The sequence below is a fragment of the Brachyistius frenatus genome, unplaced genomic scaffold, assembly GCF_029030835.1.
Source record: "Brachyistius frenatus isolate BFR_SWC_R1_liver_20210118 unplaced genomic scaffold, ASM2903083v1 Contig_75, whole genome shotgun sequence".
NCBI lineage: Eukaryota > Metazoa > Chordata > Actinopteri > Embiotocidae > Brachyistius > Brachyistius frenatus.
In genome coordinates, this window is record NW_027210674.1 from 1190674 (window position 1) to 1200980 (window position 10307).

The 10307-nt window shown below is 41.2% G+C and overlaps 1 protein-coding gene across 1 annotated transcript; it reads left to right on the top strand.

Moving 5' to 3' along the window:
* The first annotated feature begins 579 nt into the window (after nt 1–579).
* Nucleotides 580–5937, top strand: LOC138626590 (nuclear factor 7, ovary-like). Its single transcript, XM_069708329.1, has 4 exons — nt 580–846; nt 1389–1815; nt 3434–3720; nt 4265–5937. The coding sequence occupies exons 1-4, from the start codon at nt 580–582 to the stop codon at nt 5432–5434; spliced, it is 2151 nt and encodes a 716-aa protein (XP_069564430.1). The 3' UTR covers nt 5435–5937.
* Nucleotides 5938–10307: the final 4370 nt, after the last annotated feature.

Genomic DNA, 10307 nt, shown 5'->3' on the forward strand with positions numbered 1-10307 from the left:
CTTGTCGACTTCTTAGGGATACATGGATCTGACCAAACAGAAACCATGTAACATTTGATAGTTTTATGGAATATGATGCATAACTGTAGATTAAACTGAGCAACAGTATATACATTACTTAAAATAATCCTAAATAACTATGACACTAAAATGCACATTCATTCTATGAATCCAAAAACATGATATTAAAATAGGAAAACACTGACACGGAGCATTTAGTGGAGTTTGTTATTTTACTTTTGATACTTTGAGAGCATTTAGCTGATAATACTTACATACTAAGTAAGGTTTTAAAAACTGAAGTAAGGTTTTAAAAACAGAACTTTTCCTTGTAGTGAAGAATTTATTACTGATTCTTTTCTGGCTAAAATGACCTGGTATGATCTCTTGAAGGAATGATTCATGGGGTGTGGCCTCTTTATACACGAGGCTATCTGTCCTTTCCAAGAAATTGAAAGTGAAAGTTAAAATCATTGCAATGTTTACTTTCAATTTCTTGGAGAGGACAAACAGCCTGGTGTATAAAGAGGCCACACCCCATGAATCATTCTGGTGGAAGAGCAGACGGAGGTCGGAGCCATGGCGTCGTTTCTGTGCTCCGAGGATCTGACTTGCTGTATTTGTCTGAACTTCTTCTCCGATCCAGTGACTCTTCTCTGCGGCCACTCGTTCTGCAGGCAGTGTATTACAGACGTGCTCAGCACACACAACCAGTGTCCACAATGTCGGACACCCGTTTCAACAGAGGCCGAGAGTCTCCCCACCGTCCTTACTTTGAAAAGCCTCGCTGAAAAGGCCAAAGAAGCGGAGAAGATGAAGAAGGAGCGCGGAGACCAGAAATCAAAGGCAGGGTGGTTTTTCAAATGGAAACTATAATTTATATTATTTGCTGAAAGTGATCAGTTCAACGATGACGCTCATCTGATATGTTACTGTGTCCCCATTCCTGGAAACTTTATAGTGGGTGAAATTGTACACAACTTATCCGCTTATATTGAACTTTATGCATATTCAGGGTCGGGGTTGCTTCGAGGCAGAGACATATCTGACACTTCAATTAGAGAAAACAAACAACAAGATAGCACTGCCAAATGACCAGACTGGAGGTTTGAGAACAATGTTTCACATAACAGGGGGTGATGTCACAGTGGGGTGCCATGTGGTTCCCACTGGTGCTAATTAGCAAATGTTTTCATGCTTAAAACCACAAACTGAGGTTGTGACATTTTTCTCAGTAACCGTCTGCCTGTGATCTGTCATACCTGTTTGTTTATTTACACTGCTGTCACTGCTTTGTATCAGCATTCTACTAATATGTTCTTACTTATGTATCACCATGTTTAGTGGGTGTATTTATCAGTAGATAAAGTCTTTTCTTTGTTTTACAGGTGGATGAGTTGTGCCCTGAACATGAAGAAAAGCTGAAGTTGTTCTGCATCACAGATCAGCAGTTAGCTTGCATCATATGCAGAGATGGGGAGAAGCATGAAGGACACACGTTTAAACCAATCAAAGAAGCAGCTGCAGCTGTGAGGAAGGAGTTGAAGATGTTCATGCAAAACATGTCTGCTGATATCCAAGCTGTAGAAAGCCCAATGAACTGTGATGTTACAGGAGAAGGTCAGACCCAAATGCAAGGCACACGGCTCGAAATAAAACAGAACAGGGCCGTAACAAAACCAAACAACAAACGGAGAACCAAGCTGGGGCTGATCAAACACGGCCAAGAGGTGGGTGAGGTGGGTGAGGAAGGTGAGGAGCGTGAGGAGAGTGAGGTGGGTGAGGTGGGTGAGGAAGGTGAGGAGCGTGAGGAGGGTGAGGTGGGTGAGTGGGTGAGATGGGTGAGGTGGGTGAGGTGGGTGAGGTCTGCAGGTAACACAGCAGGGAGAGAGACAAAGAGGGAGGACCACCGTGAACACAAGGAGAAACAGGGCAGACACAGAGACCTTCAAAATAAAACAGGAAACAAACTCAAACCATCATCGAAAGCAACTTCCGAACTAAAACAGGACTCATGAACAGATCATGAGATCATGACATGAACAAACAGATGGAAGAAATCATGATAATAATTTATTTTTTTTAAAGTCCCAACAGCTGATGACTGAAATCAGCAGCTAGTTTGAGGAGATGCACCAGTTCCTGAGAAAGAGAGAAAATGAGATTAAGAATTGAGAAAAAGAGAGAGATGGTAAATGTAGTGGAAACAATTTAGTCTGAGAGCTGAAGAGAAAGATGGCATCAGGTCTGATAACTCCAAACTCGCATTGAAAAAACAACAACCGGAATGAGTTGAACTACATATGAGAATTTGGAGCCACTGAGCAGTTACCTGATTTGCTACTAAAATCTAATCCCACCTGCAGGTTCAGCATGTGACCACTAGAGCGCGCTATTACACTAATGTAGCTCTGACTGGGTCCTAATAGTTCTGCAGATGGTTGATTCCAGTCAGTAATGACACTTTTCTAGTTTGTAGAAGTGACCTGTAAATCTTTTGGGGCTATTGTTATTATGTTATTTGTAGTTGTGGGCTGTAACTAAGTATATTTACTTAAGTAATGCAATTAGGTACAAATTTGAGGTATTTGTATTTTACTTGAGTATTTTTATTTCATGAAACTCCATCCTTCTACTGGACTACATATTGTTCTTTTAACTCCACTACATTTGACTTTAGTTAATTTTAACATGACAGATTTTCCTAATGTTTCTTTCCAGTGAACACAATGTATCTCCAAAATGTGGTAATTTTGAATTATTTTCTGATAAATTGAAGGTTTAGATGTTCCTTTATGAATTTAGAAAACTTAATTTATTCTTAAACTAAAACAAACAACTTGAATTTGCTATAAAATGCATTGTGTTTCTGAGCTTGTCGACTTCTTAGGGATACATGGATCTGACCAAACAGAAACCATGTAACATTTGATAGTTTTATGGAATATGATGCATAACTGTAGATTAAACTGAGCAACAGTATATACATTACTTAACATAATCCTAAATAACTATGACACTAAAATGCACATTCATTCTATGAATCCAAAAACATGATATTAAAATAGGAAAACACTGACACGGAGCATTTAGTGGAGTTTGTTATTTTACTTTTGATACTTTGAGAGCATTTAGCTGATAATACTTACATACTAAGTAAGGTTTTAAAAACTGAAGTAAGGTTTTAAAAACAGAACTTTTCCTTGTAGTGAAGAATTTATTACTGATTCTTTTCTGGCTAAAATGACCTGGTATGATCTCTTGAAGGAATGATTCATGGGGTGTGGCCTCTTTATACACGAGGCTATCTGTCCTTTCCAAGAAATTGAAAGTGAAAGTTAAAATCATTGCAATGTTTACTTTCAATTTCTTGGAGAGGACAAACAGCCTGGTGTATAAAGAGGCCACACCCCATGAATCATTCTGGTGGAAGAGCAGACGGAGGTCGGAGCCATGGCGTCGTTTCTGTGCTCCGAGGATCTGACTTGCTGTATTTGTCTGAACTTCTTCTCCGATCCAGTGACTCTTCTCTGCGGCCACTCGTTCTGCAGGCAGTGTATTACAGACGTGCTCAGCACACACAACCAGTGTCCACAGTGTCGGACACCCGTTTCAACAGAGGCCGAGAGTCTCCCCACCGTCCTTACTTTGAAAAGCCTCGCTGAAAAGGCCAAAGAAGCGGAGAAGATGAAGAAGGAGCGCGGAGACCAGAAATCAAAGGCAGGGTGGTTTTTTTTAAATGGAAACTATAATTTATATTATTTGCTGAAAGTGATCAGTTCAACGATGACGCTCATCTGATATGTTACTGTGTCCCCATTCCTGGAAACTTTATAGTGGGTGAAATTGTACACAACTTATCCGCTTATATTGAACTTTATGCATATTCAGGGTCGGGGTTGCTTCGAGGCAGAGACATATCTGACACTTCAATTAGAGAAAACAAACAACAAGATAGCACTGCCAAATGACCAGACTGGAGGTTTGAGAACAGTGTTTCACATAACAGGGGGTGATGTCACAGTGGGGTGCCACGTGGTTCCCACTGGTGCTAATTAGCAAATGTTTTCATGCTTAAAACCACAAACTGAGGTTGTGACATTTTTCTCAGTAACCGTCTGCCTGTGATCTGTCATACCTGTTTGTTTATTTACACTGCTGTCACTGCTTTGTATCAGCATTCTACTAATATGTTCTTACTTATGTATCACCATGTTTAGTGGGTGTATTTATCAGTAGATAAAGTCTTTTCTTTGTTTTACAGGTGGATGAGTTGTGCCCTGAACATGAAGAAAAGCTGAAGTTGTTCTGCATCACAGATCAGCAGTTAGCTTGCATCATATGCAGAGATGGGGAGAAGCATGAAGGACACAAGTTTAAACCAATCAAAGAAGCAGCTGCAGTTGTGAGGAAGGAGTTGAAGATGTTCGTGCAACAACTATCTGGTAATATCAATGCAATAGAAAGTGTAGAAAACTCACAGAGGGAAGAAATCATGAAAACCAAAGACAAGTCTGAGCAGCTGAAGAAACAAATCCACCAACAGTTTGAGAAGTTGCACCAGTTCCTGAAAAAGAGAGAAAATGAGATCGAGAATGAGCTGAAACACAAAGAGTTAGATGGTGTTGAGAAGATGAGAAAGAGCTTAAATGCTATAGAAACAGCTTTGTCTGAGAGCAGAGAGCTGGAGGGAGAAGTGACATCAGTTCTGAAAATCACAGACTCAGAGAGGTTTTTAAAGAGCTGGACTGAGAGGAACAAAACGGTGACCCTTGAACTTTTGCTCAATCCCAGATCAAAGCAGCTCCAAGTGGTGAATACTTGTCTCTCTTTGGGGCCTTATGAAAGCCACCTCCAGTTCTTTGTGTGGAAGGAGATGCTTCAGGTGATCCAGCCCCGAGCAGAACTCCTCACACTCAAAAGCAACAGTGCATCTCTGGTTGTGTCTGAGGATGGGCGGAGTTTGATTGGTTGTCCCAAAATAACCCCAGTTACACCATTTGTGGACCAATATGGATTTGGACCTCAACGTCGGCATGTTCAGTACGCTACCGCTGCGTCTTCCTCAAGCACCAACCATGCATTCAGTGTCAGTGAGTTCTCCTCAGGGCAGCATTACTGGGAAGTAGAGGTTGGAACAAGGGACTTTTGGGAAATAGGTATAAAATGTAATTTCCTTAAATATGATGGAAAAAAATATTCCACCTGTGGTCCAAATGTAAGCAGAGAGTTAGCATTCACAGATAGGCCTCGGAAAATTGGGATTTACGTAGACTGCTCGTCCAAGAAGCTCTCCTTCTACCATGCAGACACCATGACACATGTTCCCACCATGAGCTATGATCTCAAGTCCCTGCCGGTGTCAGCGTATTTCAACATCAGATACTCAGATACTCAGCCAGATCGTAACCCAGTGACCGTGTGCTGGTACTGAGCAGTGGTGATGCAGTGTTTCCACCTGTTGCCATGCATGAGATTGTCCATGTTTCTCTGCCACCACTAGAGGGCAGTGTTCTCCAGAGTTTATTACGTTATATACAGCTGCCAGTCTACAGCTTGATTTTAAAGGGTAAAAAAAAAAAACACCTTAAAGAAATTGTCACAAAATGTTGTATTAATAAAAAGAACAATTCTCTATCAAGCTCTCTTCATAATTAGGACAGTTTCTACACTGTATATATTTATGTTGCCACATTTGATTGTTTCCTTATCAAAGTGTTTGTGTAGTTTGATTTTAATTTCCATATTTTGAAACACTTTCTATGGATGCTGACGAGGGTTTACTGGGTCTAATGTAAAATTCTTATTCACTGTCTTTTTCAGATTTATTTTGATCTCATTTTCAGATTTGAATCCTCTTGCTGTGATGTCTTTGTCCTCTGATGCATATCCACATATGTTTTGATGTGCAAATTTCAAATAATAAAGTATCATATAAGTTCACATTAACAAATTCCAAGTGAGACCTTTGATTGAAATGTAATTTATGAGGAGTCTTGTGTACTTGTGAGATTATGCACGGCCAATCTAGAATACCCACTTAACACCTGTAGAAAACCCACTCAGACACAGGTGGAACATTCAAACTCCACACAGGAAGGCCAACATGTGAAGGTTTGTCATCGTTATTTATTGCATATTTTTTTATGAAGAACTAATATGACATAGCTTGAGGTTTTCTATTAATTTGTACAATTTGATAAAATCTTGATACAAATTAAAAATAATGAAAACCAGATTTTGAGACCAGATGGATGGAGGACCCGTGATAGTTAATACTGTATTCTACTTCACAGGAGAACATTTCTACAAAATGAACTATTAATCACATTAATTAAAGAGGAATAAAGTGTAGACAACCTGAAGCGTTTTTGGCCTCTATAAGGCCGAATAAGCGGTCGCCCTGTCTGGTCTGACTGCGGGATGCATTACGGGTCGCCGCTGTCTGACCTGTGTTAAAAGGAGTGATGCAGACTCGGCGGTCGGGGTGACGTCCCCCGGCTGCAGGCGGCGGTTGGGGAAAGGACCTGGGTCTGGCACAGTTCACCAGTCAGCAGCCAGGGGGCAGCAGGTCACGCTGTCTGCTTAGCCCTCCCGGAGCTGGACCGGACAAATCAGTCTGCTCGCTGCACCTCTGCTCACAGTGCAAGCCCGGAGAGGAGGAAACTAACATCTAACAAATGTTTCGCTGCCTCCATTTTACTGAATTTCTTCATCTTTCAGTGAAGTGCGGTTTTGAATGATCACTATTTTATGACCTTTTATCAAGCAAATGATTCATTAGTTAATCAAAAGAATGATCAGCTGATTAATCAAAAATGAAAAGAATTGCTATTTTTTTGTATAATACATTATTTGCTCATGATTACAAGTACATTGAATTTTAATGTTGTATCGCGCTGACAATAAACTAACTCACATTTGGATTGTTTAATCTATCAATTGTAATCTGACAAATTTACAGTGCCTATGGGAGGCTTGTGTATGTATGTATGTATGTATGTATGTATGTATGTATGTATGTATGTATGTATGTATGTATGTATGTATGTATGTATGTATGTATGTATGTATGTGTATGTAATGTCCTACAGTGTGTAAATGTGTAATGGTACGAGGCAAAAAATGATAAAGAAAAATCCATGAAAAACTATTTTAAGGGAAAAACAAAGAATAAGAATGAAAGGACTGTCGATAATTAACAGGTTCCAGTGGAACTGCCAACAAGTTCTCTGACTTTAACAACAATGTCTTGTCCAGACAGAAAGTATTTGAGTAATCACATAGTTTTTGTGCACTTTTCTGTGCTTTATTTGAAATAAAAATGACAGATATTTAGGGGTCAAAAGATTTTCCACCAAATATTAAATATGATGATTTTTGGTTGACTTTACATGTATCTGTCCAAAAAGCCCTTGAAACTTTGGGCAATACGTGCTGAAAGGATTATCTATATCTACCAGAACTTTTTTTTTTTTAATACATATTGGTGGAAACAAACTCAAATTATGACGCAAAGAAGTTGTCTGATAAACTGCTAAAAGTAACCTGTAAAAGATGTGACATGGTTATGGTGAAGGTTTGGTTACGTGTCTTTTTGTCTGTCCATCTGCCATGAAGACTGTTTTTTTTTCTTGGGCCTCTGTGGACTGTCCATGGTTGCAACCAGTTCGCACTAGTTCTGAGCTGCTGGTGCTTCTTTAAGTTTACCCTTTGATCATTTTGCACGGGCACTGTACGGGAACCTGCTAACAGAAACGCATCTCATTTTAGAGGCTGTGACTGATGAAAGACGAGTACAAGTCATCAGATTGGTTTTTTGCTCGACAAGAAAATACAAAAAGCCATGCAACCATAAAAATAAGGATGCAATAAAGATTAATGATACTTTTTTAATTGGAGTGCAAACTCAGGAGAAAAGACACGACAAAAGAAAAACTGAGTTGGTAACAAGGTGGGTGGGGGGGTGGAGGGAGGGGGGGCACCACACCTGGGCAGAGGTGTAATTAAACCCCCTTCAAAAGCTCACCTTGTGCATTATGTCTCTCATTGCCATGCGACTACACAGAACACATGTAGGCACACAGGATGTGGACGTGTGTGGACGTGTGTGTGTGTGTGTGTGTGTGTGTGTGTGTGTGTGTGTGTGTGTGTGTGTGTGTGTGTGTGTGTGTGTGTGTGTGTGTGTGTGTGTGTGTGTGTGTGTGTAGGTGGTCTCATTGTCCCTCTAAGTCCACAGTAAGCTACTTCATTTGTCCTGTAAGAAACTGCTGCCTGGTTAACCATGATTAATACCTACTGAGCAGTTATCTGTGGTTCGGGCTGTGAGGCGCCAGGTCTACTGTTGTGAACCAGCACAGTATCTTCATTAATCAAAGCGGGAGCTCCTGTCTTGTTAGCATTCATCATGGACTGTATTATGATATTCAGATGATTCGGTGTGGAGGAGTGTGTGTGCTGAGCTGGCCCGGACAGAGAGGGAGAGCCGGGGAGGGGGAGGGAGGGAGGGAGGGAGGGCTGAAAGGGCCGGAGAAATCAATGCGTGCAGGGAAAGGCTGTTCTCAGCAGTAAGGGGTCCGGGGCTCAGTAATCGAGTCTTTCGCTGCAGAATTAATGAGAGAGCTTTTCATGCCATACGGCCGTGGAGATCTGTCGACTTCCACCCCAACACCGGCCTAACAACCGGAGACGGTGATGCAGGGCCCGGGACGCAGAAGGCACGATGCAGGCCAGACAAAAGAGGCAGAGGAGCGTGAGGTCGCTCACACACAAGCACACAAGGCAGCAGGAGTCAAACACTCGTCAACACAACGCAGGCAGGCAGCATGCCACAACTGGCCCCTGAGCACAGACATGTGCCCCACCCCACCCCACCACCACCACCACCACCACCACCACCACTACATAGGAGGAGCATTCAGCAGCTACATAACAAGATGAAGATGGCGGAGACCAAAAACAGAGCTGCAAGAAAAAGCGGTGTTTGGACTTGAATCAATGTGGTGGTAATAGAAAGGACTTTAAATAAAAGCTAATGTTGCTACAAGTCTGCTGGATGTGTACATTTTCACAATATCAGCTTATAAAGTGGGCTCTGCTGCCCTCAAGTGGCCGAAAACCGGTATAGAAGATCAATGGCAATGCTTACATATTCAGACATTATAAGAAGTTTATATATTTATGTCACTCTAATCGTAAGTCATCTCTGGCCACTGTGATTAGAAGAGTGAGAAAACAAGTAGGTGAGCACTGAGAATGAACAATAAAAGAACAATAAAAACTGGGCAGGTTGGACCAGTTACCGTAGAAACTTGCAGCTCTCGAGCCAAAGATGTCTGCAGGAAGGTACAAGAAGAGAGGACAGAGAAGAACGCTGTTTGCCACATTGCATCTGTGGTGGTTTAGAACCGTGTACTTAAACACATAATGTTTGAGTTTTATTGAAAAGGAAAGGTCCCACTTTTGTGTGCACTGCTAACATGTACAAACTGGAATCTCTGATAAATATCATGTGAAACAGACAAGTTTCTTTAATCACGACAACATGTTCCAGTCACTGCAATAAAATGTTGTGATCAGTGGTGTCAAATGCAGCAAAGTGAAGAAGCAAAGTTCTGAGATGAGCAGATGAGAAGATCATCATTCATTTGAACCAGTGATGTTTCTGTGCAGGAAGGAAGGCGGAACGATCTGACAAGCCCCCGCCCACTTGACCAGCTGTGGGCGGAGCCTGCCCCACTTGACCAGCTGTGGGCGGAGCCTCCCCCACCTGACCAGCTGCGGGCGGAGCCTCCCTCACCTGACCAGCTGGGCTGATCAGAGAAGCATGCTGGTCTGCAGACTGCAAAATGTGAGCAGATGTTGGACATTGTTGTCTTTTTGGCTCCTGAACTCTCATCTTCCTGAGTTCTTCCTTTATTCTTGATGTTAGTACATTGTGTGATTGCATGTGTAATACAACCTGACAAAATCTTAATAATGTGGAAACAATAAGCACAGTGAAATTATACTTTACAATTATACTTTACAATGTTACTTATATAATCCACAAAATAGTTCAATTTAATAGAAATTGATCAGTTTACTGAACTCAAAAGGAGGAGAACGTAAGAGGAACTAAAAATATTTAAGTCAAATTGTATTTAGTTTTTACTTAATCCATTTAATCATTTGAAGAATTTGGGTTTACAGTGTGTAAATGGTTGCATAACTGATTAGCAAGAACTTTTTCTGGATTTTAAGAATGAAGGGGAGGTTGAATATTCAAGTGTAGGTCTGTAGTTTGCTAAAACACCTGAATCAAGAGG

What these genes read in the sequence shown, in the direction of transcription:
- LOC138626590 (XM_069708329.1), top strand. Translation starts at nt 580, where the DNA reads ATGGCGTCGTTTCTGTGCTCCGAGGATCTGACTTGCTGTATTTGTCTG. An exon ending in AGGTGAGGAGCGTGAGGAGG is followed by an intron (nt 1,816 to 3,433) that starts GTGAGGTGGGTG and finishes TTCTGGTGGAAG; the next exon opens with AGCAGACGGAGGTCGGAGCC. An exon ending in GCGGAGACCAGAAATCAAAG is followed by an intron (nt 3,721 to 4,264) that starts GCAGGGTGGTTT and finishes TTTGTTTTACAG; the next exon opens with GTGGATGAGTTGTGCCCTGA.